This window comes from Microplitis demolitor, chromosome 8, assembly GCF_026212275.2.
Source record: "Microplitis demolitor isolate Queensland-Clemson2020A chromosome 8, iyMicDemo2.1a, whole genome shotgun sequence".
NCBI lineage: Eukaryota > Metazoa > Arthropoda > Insecta > Hymenoptera > Braconidae > Microplitis > Microplitis demolitor.
This window is the reverse complement of record NC_068552.1, coordinates 18,366,622-18,389,460: the sequence shown is the minus strand read 5'-3', so window position 1 is coordinate 18,389,460 and position 22,839 is coordinate 18,366,622. Positions and strand designations below refer to the sequence as shown.

General features: G+C 33.4%; 4 protein-coding genes across 6 annotated transcripts; 2 read left to right on the top strand and 2 right to left on the bottom strand.

Moving 5' to 3' along the window:
• The first annotated feature begins 333 nt into the window (after positions 1–333).
• LOC103572318 (zinc finger protein 1) lies at positions 334–10,421 on the top strand. The gene is made up of 6 exons (XM_008550858.3): positions 334–1,871; positions 5,389–5,615; positions 5,709–5,849; positions 5,936–7,342; positions 7,436–7,601; positions 7,736–10,421. The coding sequence occupies exons 1-6, from the start codon at positions 1,838–1,840 to the stop codon at positions 7,927–7,929; spliced, it is 2,169 nt and encodes a 722-aa protein (XP_008549080.1). The 5' UTR covers positions 334–1,837; the 3' UTR covers positions 7,930–10,421.
• A 3,027-nt stretch (positions 10,422–13,448) lies between these two features.
• Positions 13,449–16,286, bottom strand: LOC103572317 (NAD(P)H-hydrate epimerase). 3 transcript variants are annotated; one of them, XM_008550854.2, is made up of 2 exons: positions 16,206–16,286; positions 13,449–14,369 (listed from the first exon to the last, which is right to left on the bottom strand). In XM_008550854.2, the coding sequence occupies exon 2, from the start codon at positions 14,351–14,353 to the stop codon at positions 13,559–13,561; it is 795 nt and encodes a 264-aa protein (XP_008549076.1). In that variant the 5' UTR covers positions 14,354–14,369; positions 16,206–16,286; the 3' UTR covers positions 13,449–13,558. The 3 variants fall into 3 exon arrangements, with proteins under 3 accessions (XP_008549076.1, XP_008549079.1, XP_008549078.1); XM_008550857.2 differs by lacking the exon at positions 16,206–16,286 and adding an exon at positions 16,018–16,199; XM_008550856.2 differs by lacking the exon at positions 16,206–16,286 and adding an exon at positions 14,880–14,958.
• Positions 16,287–16,479: 193 nt separating this feature from the next.
• On the top strand, positions 16,480–20,122 carry LOC103572316 (centaurin-gamma-1A). Its single transcript, XM_008550853.3, has 6 exons — positions 16,480–16,933; positions 17,040–17,272; positions 17,471–17,612; positions 18,101–19,427; positions 19,545–19,689; positions 19,775–20,122. The coding sequence occupies exons 1-6, from the start codon at positions 16,768–16,770 to the stop codon at positions 19,949–19,951; spliced, it is 2,190 nt and encodes a 729-aa protein (XP_008549075.1). The 5' UTR covers positions 16,480–16,767; the 3' UTR covers positions 19,952–20,122.
• A 149-nt stretch (positions 20,123–20,271) lies between these two features.
• LOC103572313 (pancreatic triacylglycerol lipase) lies at positions 20,272–22,812 on the bottom strand. Its single transcript, XM_053741476.1, has 6 exons — positions 22,727–22,812; positions 22,518–22,650; positions 21,960–22,113; positions 21,785–21,885; positions 21,082–21,716; positions 20,272–20,633 (listed from the first exon to the last, which is right to left on the bottom strand). Exons 1-6 carry the CDS (start codon positions 22,770–22,772, stop codon positions 20,584–20,586), a joined length of 1,119 nt encoding a protein of 372 aa, XP_053597451.1. The 5' UTR covers positions 22,773–22,812; the 3' UTR covers positions 20,272–20,583.
• Between the last annotated feature and the right edge of the window lie 27 nt (positions 22,813–22,839).

Below are 22,839 nucleotides of genomic sequence, written 5' to 3'. Positions count from 1 at the left end.
AGGGAGATGGAGACAAGTAGATCTCTGTGTTTTCTGTATACCAATTCGTTGGTCCATATAGGAGAGCACGTCTGCATCTGGGAGACAAAGAGAAATCTGTGAGGTAAATGAGAGTTTATGTGGAAGGAAGAGAGATGGGGAAGAGATAGATAAGTGGGGGGATGTAGTTGTTAACGGTGTACGAGGGAGGTGAGGAGCTTAATAATGTATGAGTGAGAGAAGGAGCTGGAGCAAGTAAAACGACGACGGGGGCGGTGGCTGTGCCGTCGTACGGCCGCCATCACCATCACCATCACCATCCATCCCGAATCCTATAGTACACAATACGCAGTTCTCCCAACAATCTCCATCGCCTGGCTTGTCATCCATGTGTGTTAGTTAGAACTCCGCGGTACCCGCCGGTGCGCTTCACTCTTCTGTCTATACTTACTTTACTACTCTCCTAGATGGTTTAGTATACCGACATTCTCCGCTTTGCCCGCGCCTACTGCCATGCCCTAAGCACCGGAGGCACACACCGCGTCGTGCACTTTGTATATCTGTATCTTTCTCTCTCACTCTCTCCTCTGCACTTATGTTTTACGTCTTCTCTCCGCGGTCTCCCCTTCCTGCTCTCTCTCTCTCTCGCTCTCTGTGTTACTTTGTGTGTTTTAACAACCCCAAGGATATAAACCCGACTACATACCCTCGTGCTCTCGTTTGCTGTGCCGAATTAACGCGAGTTAAAGGTGAACATATAATTTTAAAATAGTAATAACAAATGATTTTTTAGTTGTTGGTGGTGCTGGTGGATTGTTATCAAGTTTTGTGGACAGAACTGACGAGAAGAGACCGAGACAAAAAGAGAAACAAGAGAGAGCAGGAAGAGAGTGCTAAGTGTGTATGTGGAACTTTGTTTTTTTAAATTTATTTATTTTAAAAATATCCCACGCGGTGGAAGTCATAGACACGTTTAAGTTTTAAGATGGAAGTTGATATTGTTACTGTGCGGTGAAAATTAATTACTATCAGCGGGCGACGACCGGGCAGCACTTTGTGCGTGGATACCAGTACCAAGTAATGCGTATGTTTGTGTGTTGTGTTGCCGTTTTATTTATTGATACGAAAAGATAAAAAGGAATAAGGTGAAAAAGTTTAAGAAAAAAGAAAAAAAAAACATAAATAAGCTGAATACTGGTTTTACTGTTTAGACCCGCCCCAAGACGACTATCTCATCGTCTTGAAAGGTATCGACTCTCTTTAGATACACACACACACACACTCACACTCGACGCACTCGCCATTCTTATAACCGCGGCCCCACCTTCTGCCTTATCGACGACGAGCACGAGTACCCAAGAGCACGGCGACAACGACCACGGCGATCAAGACCAGGGAGAGACGACATACGTGTGTGTTAAATAGCAACTGGGCACTCGGAACAGACGCCAGTTTTAAAATTACGCTGTGAAAATTAACGACGCTGCAAGAACGAGACGAGCGTTTGATGTTGTTTCCCCGCGTACGCTTGCCGACCGCCAGGCCAGTGGTCACAATTTCCGTCGGCGCTACTACGTCATCGTTAACAACGTCGTCTGAGTCGTCGCGAAAGGTTGCAACGGTAAAGAGGCAAAATAATAAAACAACGCAACGACGCCACCTCCACGCGGCTGGAGGAACCCAAGGTCATCATCATCATCATCAACAACAACATCAACATCTTCCTCGTCAACACCGCTGTCGTCGTCGGGCACGAGGACGTTCGTTCGCCCGGCTCGCATGATGTCCTAGTATCAAAAAAATTAAACACGAGAGCATCTTCAGGGACAAACGTCCGCCGTCAGGACGCCGAGTTAATATGAGCATGACTCTCGTGCGAAACCCATTCAAAGGTTTGTCACAATTTTTATCTAAAAAATATTTTATCACATGTTTTTTTCAGAGAATCATCCGTACAAGTTATAATATTAATATTTGTATGTATACATATGAATGTATGTATGTAATATCAATTGATGTGTGCTACCTTGGTTGTAAAAAAAACTCTCTCGCAGTATACGTAATTCGAGATAGACTAATGAGAGTGCCAGGCAAAGGTCGGTAGAGCCACAGAGGGTCAGATAAGAAGAACCGAGTGAGCTTTATTTAATATGTGTGCTGCTTTTCGTTTACTCTGGCGATCGACGTGGCATCAACAAGCTACGTAGCTCTACATATTTCTACAGCACATGACAATTAACGTTAACAAACAACAAAACCCGAACCGAGAAATAAAAAAAAACATCCGTTTATTTTATCTCTCTATTTGTCATCTGCTTCTGCCTCTATTGTTTATGAAACTCACTATCAATTATACTCATTAGCTCTTCATTTTTTAGCCATCCTTTTGTTCTCGTTGTTTGATGGCGATTACTCGCGAGTCGCGCAAGGAGTTCAAAGTTTTATTTTTCTTCATTCACCTGACGATCAACGACCGACTAAAAACGTGACTAATGAAAATGTTTTTTTACTTTGTTTCAGTTTATTAAACGCGCAATTAATAAAATATTTGTCTAGAAAAAAAGTCACTTCAATGCACCTGCGGTATATTTTTTTTATATATTATACATTTTTTTGTTCTTATACTTTTACCTAATGTCCGTGTCAATAAGAAGGGGGAGTAGATATCGCATTTCACGACAAATAAATGTGGGAGTTACTGAGCGAGTGGCTTATTAGTTTCATACCTCGTCCGTAATTTGAAACTTTGAATTTTAAATGTCAAGTGTATTGGATAAGTATATTTATTTTGTTACAATTTTTAATATTGTATCAATTTAAGTCGCTAAAATTATCCGCGAACTGGATTGCAATTGTGATACATATTAATTATTATTTTTTTTATTTGTACGACCGCGAACTAATACTTTATGGAATTTAGCGCGACATTTAGATGATAATCTCGGTAAGAATTCCTGCGGTGAGATTTTCCTCGAAGTCTTGCGATAAATAAATCGTTTTAGCACGTGCTATCTTGGTTATGCGGAAACAGAGCAAGACACCGAGTCTAGTTACAGTGTTGAGACGGAAAGTTAATTTAACTTTATTTTATTTTATTGTATATATATTATACATGTTAGCTAAACAATGTGAAAATGCTTTGGTAGATTTTTTAAACCGGTAAACATAAATTATTATTATTACAAAAATAAAACTATCGTTTAAACTATAACGTTATTGTTTGAGGTTTAAATAACTTGTGTTCTTAGTATTTACAATTGCTTATCGCGTGCGGTAGTTTATATTGACCACGCGATAGAAAGAGCTGCACTTCTATAAAATAAATCTATCATCTCCGTCATTGTAATAATCACTTTAAATTTTATTATTTATACGCTTTTACTATTCGTAAACAATTACAGACGACGATGTTTTACCCTAGATATTAATACCCCTACCCTAGATATATAAATTTATTTTCATAACAAATATTATTGATGATAATAGTTATAATAATAATTGTCAGCGATCAAAACATTTATCATAATAGTGCCCGTGATTGCGTAAAATGCGTCATGAGGAATAAAGAAAATTATCTGAGCATATTGACAAGTATCGAGAGTATGCCTTGTCTATGATATGCCATCATAAATTATGCTGTATAATAATATGTGGATCTACAGTAGTGTGTACTCGTGTACTTGTAAAGGAAAATTGAGAGATAAGTGATCTCGCGTTTTAATGGCCGCCGCGCCCCCGCGTCGCGCTAAGGCTCAATGACCTCGTCAGAGAGCAGTTTAAACGTTTGAATCGCTTGTGGTTCGCGCTTCCCAACGATACTCCGATGACGTCATTGGCCCGTGTTACCCATCACTGTTACTAATGTTTAGTTGTACGAACATACATGCGTACATGTATCACATCTCACTACTGATGCTGTGAGTATGTATATATATATATATATAAACTCATCGCCATCTTGTCCGTTGGTCAATAGACACTTCGACTCTCATCGACACGTGTTTAACTTCTTGTCTCTTATATTTATTTTATGACTCTTGGTATATAGATATAGATTTATATATTTCATTGTCTCTAATCTTTAAATCTTGGCATCGTCACGATATACAAGACGACACGACTAGAGAGTTGTGATGATTCAGGGAAAGTTTTGCACTCTGTTAAATTGACCCTGAGGAGAGTTAAGTCCCGATGATTCATAGATAGATACACTTACTTACGGCTGAGGAATTTTCTTCAATAACAAAAAAATAAAACAAATAATGGGTAGATATGAAAAATGAATAAGGGCGTTTTGGTTAATTATTTTTTTTCTTTGTATTTCTTTTTTCTTTTTTTGTGTCCGTATTTATTTGAAATCGTGACGATTTGACAAACACTCGGATCACCAGGCCACGGCTTTGACCCGTTTCAAACTGTTATCAATATTTACTCGGATCAAAGTGCGATCTAGTTGATGCACGCATTACCTACATTACCAAAATGTTTATTTTCTTAAGCTAAGTTTACTCTACTATTAGTTGTCAATTTAAACAGTATCATATATGACATATATCACTGTAATTATTATTACGGTCATTTAAATTCATTACCGCCAATATTATTTATGGGCAAGTATATAAAGATGAAAAAAAAATTGATCGGACTCGATCGACTCGACTTGTTCGATTGAGCCTAGACAAATGTCCCTGGAATCGACCGGGCACCCCTATAGCGATTTTCCTGTCCGTTAATCACTCGGCTCCAGCATCATTTAAATCCCCCACGGTTGACAATAGACTTAGTCCCCCTCGCCCCCTCCCCCCCGAAAAGTTATCCGAGTGGATATAAAGTATGGTAGGTAGTACGTGAGTAGGATGGGGGCACGCAGAGGTCGACGTGAGATCCCCTGATGCCATGTGCCACTTCCGAGCAGAGTCACCCTGGGCGCGTCGACCTGGCGCGTGCCATACGACTAACAATGCCACGGAGATTCGCAGTTGCAGCAATTGTACGAAGGTATATTAAAGCTATAAAAGGTGTGGGGTCGGAGACGCGGGATGAGATAGGGGCAAGAGGGGTTACAGTGACATGCTCTCTGAAAATATCAAGAGTCACCCCTCGGACTGGTGATTTTGTAGTTTGAGAGCAGTCACCAACACCGGTCGTGCGTAGATGACGGTCCAGGACGACGATGGGAACGGGTGACAGAATGGGGATCGCCAATTCTTGTTACGGTGGGGGACTAATCTAGAGATTAGCCACAGGCCTTTTTGTTTCTTATTCATACCTCAATATGTACCTAGAAAAATTCATATTTTTTTACCTAAAATGATACATTCATATGTTTACTTATTTATTTATTTATTACTGTGTATTGTAATGTGGATAATGATTGATGATAAATTATTGTTACTTTTGTCTGAGTAGGGTGCAGTGGAGACGAATCCAGTGTGGAACTAGCTGAAATAAGCAGCGGTGGGGCGAGCACTGAGGGCGGAGGGGGCGATACTAGATCGGCTAAGCAAGAAGAGAGGTGTCCACAGTGTGGCATTCTCTGCCGGAACCTCCACGTTCTTCAACTCCACCTCGAGGACGCCCATAAAACCGCATTCGTCATTGATAAGCACGATCTCAGTGCTCAGTTTTCTCAAGTTGTAAGTTTCAGTTGTTGGTTTCGTTCGCGTTCTCACAGTACTTGCTAATTTATTTCAAATATTAATACTTATCTACATATATTTTTTTTTTAGTCCTGCAAAGTTTGCAGCAAGACTTTCGCCAACGTCTACCGTCTTCAGAGGCACATGATCAGCCACGACGAGAGCGCAGTACTGCGCAAATTTAAATGCCCCCACTGTGAAAAGGCATTTAAATTTAAACATCATCTTAAAGTAAGTTTTTACTTATTTTCACAAAATTGTTATAATAAAATGATTAAATTTAACGCGTTTATTTATTTTTATATTTATTTTTATAGGAACATCTACGAATCCATAGTGGAGAAAAACCATTTCAATGTAACAACTGCGGTAAACGTTTTTCTCACTCGGGTTCTTACTCGAGTCATATGACGTCAAAGAAGTGCCTGATAGTAAACCTGAAAAAATCACGACAAAGCACAATAAGCAGTATAGAACGTGCTACTAAAAAACCCCAACTACAACAAGGAGGACAGTCATTGCAGTCTCGTGGTCCTCATGAAATCGATATTCATGCTGTCAATAACAATACTTTTTTACCAATACTACCAAAACTCTCACCGTCAGACTACCAAGAGCTACAAAGAGAGAGTACGGGCATTTATGACATGCCGACACTGCTACCTCCAATAGTTAACTTCAGCAGTTTGTTTCTTCAATCATCACTCGGTAAAATTCTAAGTCAGTTGCAGACTAAGAGATTAGACGAGGTGGCCTCCGAACACTATGAGTCGCATCGTGAGACGCTGAGTCCGTCAACTGCGGATTCGGAAGAGACTGAAGGGACTGAAGGAAAGTATTCGCCGGTACCAAGTGACCCTCAGGGTTTGGATGCTGTACGTCGTATTCTGGAGACGGTAAATACTTCTGTGACCAAACAGCTGCTCGAAGCGAATGTTAGAAAACTTGCAACGTCACCGGAAACGATAAAACGTGAGTGCGATGAAGACTATCAAGATCAGGATAGCGAGATGTCGGGCGAAACAACGCACTATCAAGACTGGCAGACTGGAGATCAGTATGACTCACAGAGCGAAGGTTTAGCAGCGAAGCTTGAAGATGCCAGCCAATCTAGTACGAAAACTCGGCGGGGATCTAAACGAAAAGCCGAAGAAAGTCTGGCACCAGAGAGTTCAATAGAGGCCTACTCTGAGGATGATGATGAGTCAAATAAAACTCTTGCTGAGCCTGGAAGAAGAGTAAGAGCCCGATCTCTTATCGACGACGAACAATTGGCCGTTCTCAAGGGCTACTATGCCATCAATCCCCGTCCGAAGAAAGAAGAAATTGACATGATTGCCAACTACATTAATTTTCCAAAACGCGTCGTTCAAGTCTGGTTCCAAAATTCCCGTGCGAGAGATCGCCGGGAACTGAGGATGCCGGCTCTCGTGCCTCTTGCGAGTATCGGAAACCACCAGCTTCCACTAGAGCAGCCTTTAGATCTCTCGAAGAAAGAAAATCTCACAATAACTCCTTCAGTTAAAGACAATGATATTATAAACAATAGAAATAATTTATCATCACCACACGAGCCAAAAGATAATAATAAAATTATACAAATGACTGTGCCTCATTCAGAAGTTGATGATCTTGATGAATCACCCTTGGTTATTGATGAAGAGACCACTGATCCGGTTGAAATTAAAAAGGAAGTGTCTTCCAGCGGTGACAATATAGTAAAGGTATATTATTTATTACCAAAAATTTATATTTGTACAGATTTTGTGTGTCTAAAGTATTAAATAATAAAAATAAAAATTTTTGATAACGCTTAGAGTCAATCAAGGGCCCACGTAAAGTCTGAGCGCGAGAATGATAGGCCTGTGCCAGATGCTCCTCCTTCAACGGAGACCGAACAAGAGGGCGTGTACGTATGCGATCAATGCGATAAGACCTTCTCCAAGCATAGCTCACTTGCTAGACACAAGTACGAACATTCCGGTAAGTCGGCTTATCATTTTTAATTTTATCAGACCGCAGCAATAACTGCTGATATTTTTTATTATTCACTGCTTCATTTTTTTCTTCCCGTATACTAATAAATTTTTTTTTTTTTTTTTTTGTAAATTAAACAGGGCAAAGGCCGTACAAATGCGAAGAGTGTCCGCGGGCTTTTAAACACAAGCATCACTTGACGGAACACAAGCGTCTTCATACCGGCGAAAAGCCATTCCAGTGCTCCAAGTGCCTAAAGCGCTTCTCACACTCTGGTTCTTACAGTCAGCACATGAATCACCGGTACTCTTACTGCAAACCATACAGAGAATAGAACGAGGACCATCATCATCATCATCATCATCTAACACCTTATTCAAACTCAAAATTTTCACCGTACACATTCAGACAAGTATGTACTGCGAACTTTCCTTCACTCGTGACTTAACATTTAGGTCTCTTTACTGTGATTACTACTACTGGTCACACTAAGCACACGACAATAGATCTATACACTGAGAGGACAGAGTATATATTATATGTGAGAGAGTAGAATGGGTTTATTACTTCCGACTTGGTCTAGGGTCTAGGGTCCAGAGTCCAGGTATACCTACACCACCTACACCCAAGGGACATAAACAAGAAACGGTAAAACAGGATATTACGAAACATCACACATAATATAACAATCACGGCTACTCATATATATATATATATATGCGTAAGATGGTGATTTCGTAAACTTATTAAAACAACGGTCTTAATAATTATTTAAATTAAAACCGTAAATGTTTTAAATTATTGAGACCTCAGACATTCTTGTCCGCAAATAAAAAAAAATGAAACCAATAAAAATTGGTTATTAATAAAGTTTAATTAATAATTAATAATTACGATGATGCAAATAACCAATGAATGAAACTAAAGTAACGGTACCAAAAAAGCATAATGCAATAATCTATTATATATAAATATATATATAATAATATAATATACATAATATTTTATTATTTTTATTGAAAATAAATGAATGAAAAAAAATATATAAATATTATAAATAACATGACAATAATAAGGAAACTAATTAATGTACAAAATTGTTAGCTAAACGTTCACAGAGTTAGTGGGCGATATTATTCGGTGATGATTAACGGGTGACATTAAATACTACAATAAAATAGTGACAAAGTTAATAATTGTCAATCTCAAGTTTAAATAAATAGATTTAAAAGTGAAAGCTTATCAGTTTTGATAAGCAAGCTTGGCATTGATGATTTGTCTCTTTTATTTTAAAAATTAACAGTCAAAAGTAGACGACTGTTGAAGGAAACAAAGAAACGAAATTAAAAGTATAAATAAATATATATATATTATTATTATTAATAAAAAAAAATATATATATATATATATTATATATAAATAAATATATATGTATATTAATATAGCATTTAAGAGGAAGTTTGAATGCGAGAAGTGAAAATAAATATATAAGACTCAGTTGTCCAGTAGTTTTTTGGCTATTAACTATTAAAAAATAAATATACGATCATGGAGCTTGAGTACTTGTTCAACGCAATAATATTTTTTTATAATTCAACGTGATTTTTTAATGAGTACGTTTTGTCGTAAAGAAAATATTGCAACTTGTTATTCAGCACACATTCCTACTTATTAAAGGCCTTTTTTTTTCTCTTTTTTTTTTTTTTTTTACCAATAAACAGTTACGATTATCGTGTTGGTCCATTAATTAAATTGTTTACTGGAGATTTATTTTATCCGGCACGTGTGCGCGGTCGTGCTTTTTACAAAGTATCCACGCGTACTTCAAATAATTATTAAAAGGGACGGCCTTGCGTTCGGACTAAACAAAAAAAGTAATTACTGATTACTAGGACATTTAAACGTTGATCAAAGGGATACTGTAGATCGGTAAATGAAAACAATTTTATTCTGTTAAGTACTTACAAAGTTTCCATTAACTTGTTAACTAACTCACGTCCATTCATCATTTAGTAATCATTAGCTATTATTATTTTTTTTTTTTTATTTTACACAACATTCCGTTCTTATCATCATGCCATACGCACATTCATTATTTTTAAAAATAAAATATATACGGTCCAAAAATATAAAATTTATGGATCTTGTATCGCAACCGATCTGACAGTAATCCCTGTAATTAAAAATTTTAAAATATATATACATGATATTAAAATGCTTCCAATACTGTACCATTACAATATTATATTAAATATGACACTTTATATGGTTACATTATTTACTGGACGTATTGAAGAAAAGTAATAATAAAAAAAAAAAAATTGAATAAACTAAATATTTGTCCAGCATAAAAAGCTCTACGAATGACGATAATAATTATAAATAAATAGATTAGTAATAATAAAGTAAGTTAATAATAGTAATAATTAATTAAATAATTAATTAATTAATTAATAATAATATTTGGAGATGTATTTTATAACAGTTTATTCGTCTCTTTTTTTTTATTTACACAACGTACCGCAAGTGATAAGTGATATTGTTATTGATAATGATAATTAATATACGTGAAATTGCCAGTTGGGGAATTTTACTTTGAAAAAAGGAAAAAAAAAAAAATTAAAAAAAATAAAAAAAAAACCAAAAAGATAAAAATTAAAAAAAAAAAAACAATAAATAATTATTTATAAGATTTATTAATAGTAATTATGCTGATAAAAAAAAATACAATTGTACTTCTTCATTGTAGAAGCTTCGGTTATCCGCGACAGGCATCGTGTTCATGTTCGTGTAAAAAAAACTATTTAAAAAAAAAAAAAGAAAAAAAATGAAAAAAAAAAAAAAAAAAAAACATTGAAAGCATTTTAAAATGCTTGTAATACTCATTTATTATAGTGTTAACAATTAAGAAATATATTTTTATATAATTATAATATTATATATATATATATATAAATATAAATATATGATAATGAATTATATATTTAAAGTAAACTCGGATCGTCCGGTCGCCAAAAAATATTTGATATACTGATGTATAAATGTGTTAACTAGTTAACTCAATGCTCGAATAATTAGAATTTTATTATTTTAATTATTTATTTTTATCTGTAATCTTCAACGTTCCAGATGCATTTTTTTATCCATCATTTATACATTCATTTTATAATTTTTTTTTGCTAGTAATTAAAATTTTAAAATATACAATGCAATAAATAATAATAATAATAATAATAATGTTAGTAAACGATAACGACGAATTTAAATAAAAATATATGAGACAATAAATAATAAATCGAGCAGCGAGACAACAAAAGTGACTTTGGTACTTTAATAATTGTCAGGGAAAACTGATGATAATTAAAACGTTTATAAATAATTGTATTAGCAATGCGATAACTATGATAATAATTAAAACGTAATAATGGAAATGTTTTTGACAGATTATTTAAATAATGATAATAATAACAAATAATTTTTATTATTGTTAAAGCAACGATTTAAAAAAAAAAGCACCATACGATGCCTTCCGTGAACGACCGAGCTTGCCTAGTTGCCAAAATATTAATAAAAAAAACTGTTTGTTTAAATTATGAGGGCAATTATTTTGATATATATTATTGTAATGATAATAATTATAGATATTACTGATAAATTAAATGCCAAATAATAAATAAATTAACTTAATTGCCGTCATATATTTGAATATTCCGCGGTTTAAATAATGGTGGTTATGCAATTGAGCTTTCCATGACTAATTATTGATAAGAATTTACAGAATTAATGATTGCAAAGAAAAAATTTTTTTTTGTATATAATATATTTAAAAAAATAAATAAATACTCAAAATACGACAGACAATAATATACCGCTGTTTCAAAATAGATAAAAACTAGTGTCTTAGGTGATTTAAAAAATCGAAAAATAAATAAACAACATTTAAGTATACACTGTAGAGGTAAAATGGTCATATAAGAATTTAATTGAAAAATATAAATTGGTATATATATTGTATACATTAATGGACGAGTGAATGAAAATAATTACCGTGGATTTAAAATAGTGTGAATTTATTACTATTATTTTATTATATATTATAGTTATATTATTATTAAAAAAAATCTATATGTATAATAAATTTTAAGCTGGCGAAATGTAAATCGTACTGCGTAAAAAGTCTACTAAATAATTACGGTACGGTAAAAATATTTAAAAAAATAAAAGTAATAACGGCTAGCCATGTAGTGTCGGCAGTCCCAATTAAATGGAATGAAAAATTAATAATTTAAATATTAGTACGTGCAATTGATTTAAATGGTTTATATATAAGTCCATATTAATTTTTTTATTATTATTTATATTTTTATTTTGTGCATTAAGGGTTTTTTCAGGCAGTGTTCCTAATTTTTTAAAAATATCAAATTACTCGACTGTCAAAATCGTAAATAAAATTTTGATACAATTATGACAATTGAGTGATTTTAAATTTTGAAAAAGTGGGTGGCACTGTCGGAAAATTTCAAGTCAAGAGAACAATAGTCTCTTTTTAACTTTCGAATTTTAAAAATAATGTTATTTTTTTTTTTTAATTTTATTTTATTTAAATAATTATTGTTTTATAATTTTTTAAATTAGCGAACAACGGAATTGGTGGGTGCTGTTCACACTATGTCGCTAACATTATAGTCCTTATGATAAAGTAATACCGAATTACATTGTATTGTAATCGGTGATTGTTAAACAGAGCAATTTGATGATTAAAGAAGAGATAATTATGATATTTGATTTAAATAATAAATAAATAATTGAGGAATAATAATTATATTGTATTGTGACAATGTTCCATCCAATAAATAAATAAATAATTGAAATAAAATATAATACAGTTAGGCCGACTATTCCGCCAGTTCGTGCCTTTTTTCTGCAGGGAGTGTGCGCTCTTTTTCGAGTCCGATGATGATTCTGTGTAACACTTGAGTGAGTGGACAAATGCAGGACTTTGATACACCAATACATGTATCATTATATATATATATATAATATATATATTGATCCTGCTAAAATGTTACAGAATATTATATATGAGTGTGAGAGAAAGAAAGAGCGATTGTGCGAGAGGTAAAATAGACAAGTAAGAGTGTGTAAGATGTAAGCGCACTTGTATATAAATTTATAAATTTTTATTTATTTACGGTTTTTAAAATTTACAAGTGTACGTACACTGAACCCGATAAAATTAAATAAATATTTATTATTTATTGAAAATAGTCAAGTGCGCTTAGATCGTAATTTTGTGTTGATAAAAGAGAGTAAGAAATTAGTGAGGGTTTAGATGCTGCAAAAAATAAAATAAAATAAAAGTGCAAGTAGTTTGATTTTAATTTAGCATGAGCGATTTCTTGTCGCTCGAGGTATTTTTCCATAAATTTTATGCGGCCACATCTATAAGAAAAAAAAAAATAAAATATTTAAAATAATGAACAAAAATGTAATGAAAGAAAATGGATCTTATTGTAGTATCCATAAATATTTTTACTGATTTAATTGTATCCTGTATATTTTCCATTCCACGTTTATATGATTTTTTTAAAAAAATTCACGCCGTGAATCGACTTTAGGTAGTTTTTAATCATTTTATATACATACGTTGTACATTACACTTTTAATGTCAATGCATTTTTTTTTCTTTGTTTTATTTTTTATTATTATTAATATTATTATCGTTTATATTATTATTATTATAAATAAATATATATAATTATTATTATTATTATTATTATATATGTAATTTACTTCCGTTGGATTAATACTTTGGTATATACAAGTGTCATTCTGTCAAATAAAGATGAATGATTTCTGATAACAAATGTCTTTATTTATTTCTTTAAATTATAATTTTCAAAATTCCCTCTCCCTATTAAATCTTCCCGCCAAAATTATAAAATTACAAAAAGCTTATCAATTTACAGCAAAACAACGAGCTCTGTCCCGGGATACTCGGGCAACTGTAAATCATATTCTTCCTCCAGTTTTTTGGGGACAAATCTACCTCCCAGGTAGTGGTACTTCCCCTTAAAATATTTAGCGCAAATTTTCGGAGCCGTAAGTGAAATCAAAGTCTCCGGATTGATCCCTCCGTCTGGTGGACCATTTTCGACATCCCAACCCGAAGGTATGTCGATGCTGCAAATATTTGTGCCTGCAGTTTTCAATAAATCGACAATAGGAACAAATTCCTCTCTGACTGGTGGCTTGAAACTGAATCCAAACAACGCATCGACAATAACCCTATATTCTTTTGTGTCTTTTATAGCCGCAGTATCATCCAGTATACGAATATCATTTTCTCTGCACTGGTGCAATAGATTTTCATACAATTTATTGGTAGTTTTCTTGGGATAATATACTTCAGGACTGTATCCAAATAGTTTTAAATGTCTGGCACACACGAGACCATCTCCACCATTATTACCAGGACCACAGCATATTAAAACATAATCATTTTTATTACCCGCCAATGGATACGTCTTGGCAACAGCTATTGCGCAACTTTGACCCGCCAGTTCCATCAATTGATCAACGCTGAATTTGTACTTGTCAAATAAATCTTTATCAACATTTATCGCCTCTGTTTGCTTCAAGTATTTAACCATCTTGCTGTTATTATTATTCTGACAACCAGTACCGCTGATAAATTTCTTCAAAATATGACAATTCCAATATCCAGCTCCCAGACGTCTTGACAAATTCCTCAACATTTATCAATAATTGCACCTATAAATAAAAAATGACTGTGAATATATCAGACAAATTTAAATTTACAAATAAATAGAATAGATTATTAAAAACATATTCCTGAAAAATTCATTTATTTCAAAATTTTTAAAATGCGCATTTTGATTAAATTTAAAAAGTTAATTATTGACTATATGTGTTTGTAATTTTAAATTTTTCTGATGTCGGCTAAATTCAAATTTTTGTAAAAGAAAACAATTATTACTAAGAAACATCAATAAATATACAGTTCGTGTCACTTGAATAGCCTCACTAAAAATTTGTTATAAATTAAGTTTTATAGAGCCAACCGTAAATTTTGTACCATCAACTAATTGTGTTAATTTACTACTACAGTGTTATTAAATCAACTAGACTTTTAATATTAAATACTAAAAGTTTAACGCCTAAGTTTAAACAAGGGCTGGTCACTTGAATAGCCTCAATAAAACAAAATACAGATTAACATGCTTTATATTGACTTTTAATATTTTGTATACTTTCCATTACTTTGAATAACATCAAAAATTCGATTAGGAATGGATTTATATAAAGAGCGAATGTAATTTTGATCCAAATTATTCCAAATATAATTTATTTCCTGTATGAGCTCTACGCTGCTGCTAAAAGTGCGTCCACCGGCAAATAATTGGCGAGATAGGTAGCCCCAAACATTTTCTATTATGTTTAGGTCTGGAGAGTTTGATGGCCAATCTAAAACTTGAATTTTGTTTAGCTGAAACCACGTTTTTGTTTCATGTGATGCATGTGAAGGGGCATTGTCTTTCTGAAAAATCCACTTTTTTGACTTAAAAACTTTACGAATCTCTTTAATCTTTTCTTCCAGTAATTTGATATACGATGTAGACGTTTGCTTTCCTTTTATAATGGAAATATTAATGATACCATAATAGGAAATCGCACCCCATACCATGACGGAGCCACCTCCTGAATGACGGCGGGGTAAAATTATCTCTTCTTTTCTCAAATCATGGAAATAATATGAATATCCATCTGGACCATCTAAATTAAACTTTTTTTGATCACTGAAAACAACATTATTCCACTGATCTGTCCAGGACATGTGTATTCTTGCGAACGATAATCGAGCCTCTTTATGAGAATCGCGCAGAAGGGGTTTCTTTCTCATTTTTCTGCGTTTGAGGTATGATGACGACTTTATTATACGTCGCACTGTAGACAGTGAAGCACTAGTGTTTACGTCATTGGCTATTTGTCGCACTGTCTTCGAAGAATTTGATGCAGCACGCAAAATAAGTCGACGTTCCCGAGATGAAGTGGCTAGTTTTGTTCGACCTTTATAATTTTTTCCATAGTTTTCTTTATGTTTTATGTAATTATTAACAACTTTCGGACTACGACCGATTCTTTTAGCAATTTCTCGATTACTTAGTTTTTGATCCATATAAAATTGAATTGTTTCCATTTCAAGATAAGTTAATTTACGACCACGACCCATATTAAAAAAATAAATAAAGCAATGCACAAACAATATTTATCAATGATTTTGTAATTAACGCTCTTAGCAAAGCACTTATCAGCCAAAAGAATAGAAACAAACGAACACGAAGACTGATTAAACTGGACTGAGGCTATTCATGTGAAACGCACAGGAGAGGTACGTCACCTTGCGCAGTGCATCGTGTGCAGGTTCGAACATATTCGTGCGTGATTCGCAATAGACACTGTACGAGTATTTAAAATATGTTACAATAGTTGTGATATTAATTTAATACAAACAAAAATAATTTAAAAATTTGTGAGGCTATTTAAGTGACACGGGCTGTATAAAAATATGTAAATAATAAATCTTACCAGGTTATTTTATTTTTATCCGGTTATCGATTGAAAGAATACAAATGTGGAGGCTTTTGAAAGTTCCCGCCAGATGTCATAAGCAATCAGTAAAAAAAAGAATTTATTTCTTAATTTTCATTGGCCAGACGTCATCTTTTTTTAATCTTCTTAGCAAGATTTGTTGAAACCAATTAAAAAATATATATTTTATCTAAAAGATAATTATTTATCAGTTATATATTTATAAGTTTGCTAAATTTATCATATACCCAATGAAATAATTGCATCGACTAACCTGTTCGCCTACTGGGATTCGATGATGTTTATAAATATGCGAATCTGACATTTTACTCACGTATTATTTAATTTATTCACTTGATATATTACCGTAAATAGAAAATATGAATAAATAATTATATATACATAAATAGATATATCAAAGTTATCAACTGCGTAATGCAACGTAAAATAATATTTTAATTGTTAAATATTTATTTTAATAATTAAATTTAAGTGAATGTTTACTCAATAATTATTTAAAGTAGTCGAAAAAAAAGAAGAAGAGTAAATAAAAAAAAAAATGACAAGTGGCCAAAGTGGGCATGATCATTCGTTTACAATACGTCAAGAAATTCAACGTTTCGAAAGTGTTCATCCGTCTATTTATGCTATTTACGATTTAATTGATCTTATTTCTGACACACAAATTGCCAAGCAGATAAGAGAACATGTTGTAGCTATTGAAGGTATTTATTTAAGACATTACTGAGTATTGCAAACCATCTGTTGTAAGTTCAAGTGGCAGCTCACTTAGTTAAATATTTTTTAAATTTATTATTTTTGAATTTTTAGATTCTTTTGTCAATAGTCATGAATGGACATTGGCTAGAGATGTACCAGAACTACATCTGGGAATTATTGGGTCTTGTGATTCAGGTAAATCGGCACTGGTACATCGCTATTTGACAGGATCATTTATGCATGAGGAATCCCCAGAAGGTGGTAGATTTAAAAAAGAAATTTTTATTAATGATCAAAGTTATTTATTATTGATTAGAGATGAAGGTGGTGTCCCTGAATTACAGGTAATTTTTTTTTTTAATTATAAGTTGTATGATAAGTAATTATAACAGTAAAGTCGGCGGAAATCTGACAATTTTTTAAATTTCCAAACGAGAACATAAAATTTTTTTAATTTTAAAATTTGAAAATTGTCTTGTCTGCTAAATTTACACTCAATAAGTAATTATAATAATAAGTATTGTTGTGTTATATAATTACAGTTCTCGTCATGGATCGATGCTGTTTTATTGGTGTTTAGTTTAGAAAGCGAAGAGAGTTTTTCGATTCTTTGTAATTATTATAATAAAATGTGTTCATTTCGTAATATGACAGATGTACCAAAAATTTTAGTCGGAGTACAAGGTAATTATTTATTCATTATTTATCTAGGTGACCTTGGAATTAATGCCCCAGACAGAAATATTTCAAATATAAAGAACTAGGTGATAAAATTTGAATCAGTACCAGCTGAAACTTTGCTGGGATAGGTTACGGTCCGCCTGTAATTCACAAACACAAGTGTTTTGGTTCCGGTTATTCTAGTAAAAAGATATCAATTCTCGGATTTTTTTTTCTGACAAGTAAATTAAAGAAAAAAAAATGCACATGTAGAAAATTTAAAAAACTATAAGTGTAATTTTTCAAAATACTTTTTTTACAATTTTTCGGTTATGAAAAAATCTAAAAATAATTAGACATCGATTAACCAGTATCATGTTTAAGGTAGAACTTGATGCTGATGGTTGATAAAAAATATTTAATGGGAATATTTCTACTTGGGACATTATTCGGAATATAAATTTGTGCCAGGATTTAATTATTATTTAAAAAATTTAATTAATTACTTATAGATTCGATCAACGATACAAATCCCCGTGTAATTAAGGACGTGAGGCCACGTAAGTTAGCATGTGAGTTACGGTGTCCTTATTACGAAACCTGTGCCATTTATGGATTAAACGTAGAACGTGTATTTCAAGATGTTTGTCAGAAAATAATTGTTAAAATGTCTGATAAATCTCAGTTGTCGCAACGATGTAATGGTAGCCAGAGTTCTAGTGATAATTTACAAAAACAAGAACCAAGATACTCAATACCTGTGATTACTAAAACCGTACTACCGTCAGCTAAAGATTCGGATACCAGCAGTCCCTCGAAAATTAGTGTTACGACAGATAAGGCCGAAGAATTTATACGACCGAGCCAAGATAATGTGACGCAGTGCGATCCAGTTATAACAAATGATACTAGTTTTCAGTATATACAGACCCCTCACCCGGAGTTCCGTAGCTCTATTTTAACGCCGACGACAATCAGAAAGTTTCGTAGGAAATCAAATATTTTTACGCCGTCTAAGAAAGAAAAGTACAATATGGAGGAGATGGGAGTGGGCAGAGAGATACCCGTCAAGCAGGGATACCTTTTTAAGCGCAGCAGCAAGTCCTTGAAGGAACGTAAAAAAAAGTATGTGACTTTACTGGAAGACGGGAGACTGACTTACCATCCAAGTCTTCATGACTACATGAACGACACCAACGGCAAAGTCATTCTTCTCCAGTACGTCACAGTTAAAGTACCTGGTAAAACACCAAAAGGCTCAAAAGCAACCGCCACCCAAGATGACAGCTTCGAGTTCGCAATAATATCACTGGAGAACAAGACATGGAACTTTGAAGCGAGCAACGCCGAGGACCGCGACAGCTGGATCACTGCTATCGAGCTCCAGATATTATCAAGCCTGCAGAACAGCGACGCTGATAAAAAAAACGAAACGGAAGCCTTCAAAATGCACTGCATAAAAAATAAAGTGTCCGGCAATGATGCATGCGCCGACTGCAGTGCCCCGAATCCCGACTGGGCGAGTCTCAATCTCGGAATTTTGGTTTGCATCGAGTGCTCAGGTATACACAGAAATTTAGGCTCACATATATCGAAAATACGTTCGCTAGATCTTGATGACTGGTCTGCTGGACAGTTGAGTGTCATGCTAGCACTGGGTAACGATATTGCCAACGGGGTTTGGGAGTATTGTCTCAACAGCAAGTTGAAGCCCAACTCAGATTCTCCTCGGGAAGCTAAAGAGCAGTGGATTCGTTGGAAATATGAAGACAAAGCTTTTTTACCACCTGCTAATCCAAATATTTCAATTGGAAAATTGCTCATTGATTCTGTTTGCCGGTAAGTCTGCTGATTAATTTAATTAATTATTTAAATTAAAGGTAAAAGACCTAGTACCTGATCAGGGAACTAGTACTGGGTCTCTTATCTTAATTTAATTTAAATTATATTTTAAAGAGGTGATATGAGGGCTTTCACTCTCTGCTTGGCAAGATGTACATACGAAGATATAAATATGTCAGTCAGTAATGAGGATTTGAGAACGCCTCTACATCTAGCTTGCGCTACGGGAAACTTGGCCATGGCTCAATTATTAATATGGGTAAATATTAACATTAAGTTAATGACTTACTATGTCTGTGACAATTTAAAAACAGCTTCATAAAATATTTGTTCTACAATTACAGCACAAGGCGAACCCCCAAAATCTTGATCACGAAGGCCGTACCTGTATGTCATACGTCAGAGCATTAGAGAGAACTCTCGACAATACGTCGGATTCAATTGAAATGCAGAAACTCTTAGAAGTATTAGAGCAGGCAAGTATATCTAGTATGGACGACACTGAAACGACCCAGTATTAAGACACACACTTGTTTGTTTAGTTTAGTGAATGATAACAAACTTAATATATTTGTTTATTAAGTCGTTTATCTTTTACCGTTGGTACTTATTTTATTTTTTTAATTTTATTCCACCGACTTGTTTTATTTTATTGAAGATAAAAAAATGTTTTTAGCTCGTATAATATATATAAGTATTTGTAGATTTTATTAACTGAAATTTTATTGTAACTAAATGAATTTTAATTTTCTTTAAACTTATATTTTTTATTACTATTTTTTTTTTTTAAATCTATTCATATAATATATACATATGTATGTATGTATTTATTTATTTATGTATGTCGGCTATTTTATACTGAATGTTTTAATTAATATTAATTATTAAATTAATTAATTAAAAAATTAACACGTCACAGGAAAGTAACGAAAACATCACAACTCGGTAATAGAAAAGAAAAAAAAAAGATTATTTAGATGAAATATAATCGAGTGTAATTTTTGTCAATGACTGAGAAGTACAAAGCACTCCATAAATCTAGTTAATATTATATTTATATATTGAAATGTACGAATTCAAATATGCTTTTACAATTCACATGTTATTTGAATATAATTGTATTGTCTCGTAAACGATGTCTTGATTTTTTATTCTAATACAAAAATGCTTGTTTCATTTCGTTGTCGGTTTCTACATCACTTTCTGCAACACAAAATAACAAAGTAAGTATGATACTGAAGTTAGAGTACAATTAACAATTTTCGGTAAAGGAAAAAAATTTATTTTCACACCATCTAGGATTTCTCTAGAATATCTCTAGATTTCTCTAGGATTTCTCTCAGATATCTTTAGGATTTTCAGAGAAGTCTTCTAAAACAACGCTGGCCCATAGAAGTAAAGGAAAATCATTTTTTTTCCCAACACCGAGCCCCGAGTATGTATTGTTTATGTATTGAGTATGTATTTTCTATGGAAACTTCAGGCGAGAGCTTCCGAAATAGCGCTTGCCCACAGAAGTGAAAGGAAAAAATTATTTTCTAAGTAATGAGCCCTAAGTCTAGAAAAACTGGCCCTCAAGTGTCCAAAAACAGTACGTCTACTCTACTTATATTTCTGTTCGTTAATAATCAAGTTGTAAAAAAATACTTACTGCAGAAAGGGTAAGTTCCGCTAGTCTCTAAAGCGAAATTCCCGCGTGCTGGTAACCGCGAAGCGCTCAAACCCATCAAAGAGCATGAATTGGCATCACACTTGTCTTCAAGAACGAAATCTGTCCATCGTAAACTAGCTGTCGTTGCATTGTATCGATACGCCCACATGTAACAAGGCTCTTTTATGGCTGCGGCCATGTATCGCGGAGCCCTTGTATGACTACAAGTCACCAGATTGTATAAAATAGTTATCGTTATTTTAGGAATCTCGTAGAAAGATTTGTAAGGGAAAGATTCGCCGTCTAGCAGACAGTTTGGCTGCCACTTGCCTCCGTTGACAAAGAAGTCAACATCGCCGACTCCTGATGTCATTCCTAGACCAAGGAACGGTAAAAATGGTTTCCCATCAGTGTGTACCACGTCCACAAAATCAGCGTCCGTGTTGTCAAGTCGCACCTCCGGGTTCCTGCCCTGGAATCCCGGCTGCGCTGGGTCCAAAGCTGAAATACGATGAACTTTTGGATCCGTGAAATTTTTTCCAACGTACCCCATTATGTGCGAGCCGAGACTGTGACCCAGTAGATGGACATTTTGTACATCCAGCGAATAATTGTCTTGTAAATAATGAATTACTCTGAAAATTTATTTCACAATTATTGGTATCAATAAAATATTTTTGACAAATCATTTATTATTATAGACCTTCGAATTTCGGCGGCTACTGTGCGAGTATTAGCGGCAGCTGTGAAATAAAATCCCGAGGACCCTTGTGCCCAATCTACTGCAAATACGTTACCATCTGTCTGTCAAAATAAAGTAATTCATTTTTTTATCTACAATCTTTATAATCTGTATTGATATAAATAGATTATAATACCATAAATAATAATGCTTCCGTTAAATTTTTAAACCAAGCGGTATTAGAATCGCTTGAATATCCATGAGTGATAAAATACGTGGGCTTATGAGGATCAAATTCTGGATTCATTTCAATTGACGGCCAAGTTTGTACAAAACTTTTATTTACAGCTCTGCAATCAATTGGTTATTTTAAAACGTCGCTTTAAATAATTTCACTGGTCATATTAATCTATGGTGTTCCTACTGAGGTTCCACTAAAAGCTAGACTGGGATAACGTAAACGTTTCTTACAGTTTTTGAGACAAAGTTTTGATATAAATTGTGAACTAAGACATTGATTGTTAGTAATATTTAAATTTTCTTAAAAAAATTATACTTTTAGTTCAAATTTTTTTTAAAAATTTAATATGCCAAATTTCCCGCGCAATTTTGATCAGATCTCGAGTAAATTAATGAAAATTATACGAAAAGAAATGAGACTGAACTCCGCAGAGATCAAATGAATAAAGTCTCTTTTTTATCATGCAGTCATTTAAATAAATATGTGATTTATAAATTTGAAATAGACACTGACCGATTGGAGAAAAAAAAAGTTGTATTGACATCTTCTCTTGATTTTGGAAGAGGGTAAGGACGAAATAAAGTGTACCATGGATACTCATTATCAAAGCATCCCAATTCTTCATAACAAACTTGATCAGCAATCACTACACAATAATTATTAATAATTAATTATTTATTATTTTTTTTTTTTTCTAGTAAGTATTCAAATATTTGACTTACCGGATACCGTCCCAATTAATAAACACAGCAGTATTTTATAACTCATAACGTATGTTTTTTTACGCTGAATAAATAGTATTTGTAATGATGTAGAAGAGAAATATGTTGGGCCG

Coding starts and splice junctions, on each gene's coding strand:
- LOC103572316 (XM_008550853.3), top strand. CDS start 16,768: ATGACAAGTGGCCAAAGTGGGCATGATCATTCGTTTACAATACGTCAA. Junction 16,934..17,039: donor ACATGTTGTAGCTATTGAAG/GTATTTATTTAA, acceptor TTGAATTTTTAG/ATTCTTTTGTCAATAGTCAT. Junction 17,273..17,470: donor GTGGTGTCCCTGAATTACAG/GTAATTTTTTTT, acceptor ATATAATTACAG/TTCTCGTCATGGATCGATGC.
- LOC103572318 (XM_008550858.3), top strand. CDS start 1,838: ATGAGCATGACTCTCGTGCGAAACCCATTCAAAG. Junction 5,616..5,708: donor GTGCTCAGTTTTCTCAAGTT/GTAAGTTTCAGT, acceptor TTTTTTTTTTAG/TCCTGCAAAGTTTGCAGCAA. Junction 7,602..7,735: donor ACACAAGTACGAACATTCCG/GTAAGTCGGCTT, acceptor TAAATTAAACAG/GGCAAAGGCCGTACAAATGC.
- LOC103572313 (XM_053741476.1), bottom strand. CDS start 22,772: ATGAGTTATAAAATACTGCTGTGTTTATTAATTGGGACGGTATCCG. Junction 21,717..21,784: donor GTAGCCGCCGAAATTCGAAG/GTCTATAATAAT, acceptor ATAAATTTTCAG/AGTAATTCATTATTTACAAG. Junction 20,634..21,081: donor CGGAACTTACCCTTTCTGCA/GTAAGTATTTTT, acceptor TTTGTGTTGCAG/AAAGTGATGTAGAAACCGAC.
- LOC103572317 (XM_008550854.2), bottom strand. CDS start 14,353: ATGTTGAGGAATTTGTCAAGACGTCTGGGAGCTGGATATTGGAATTGT.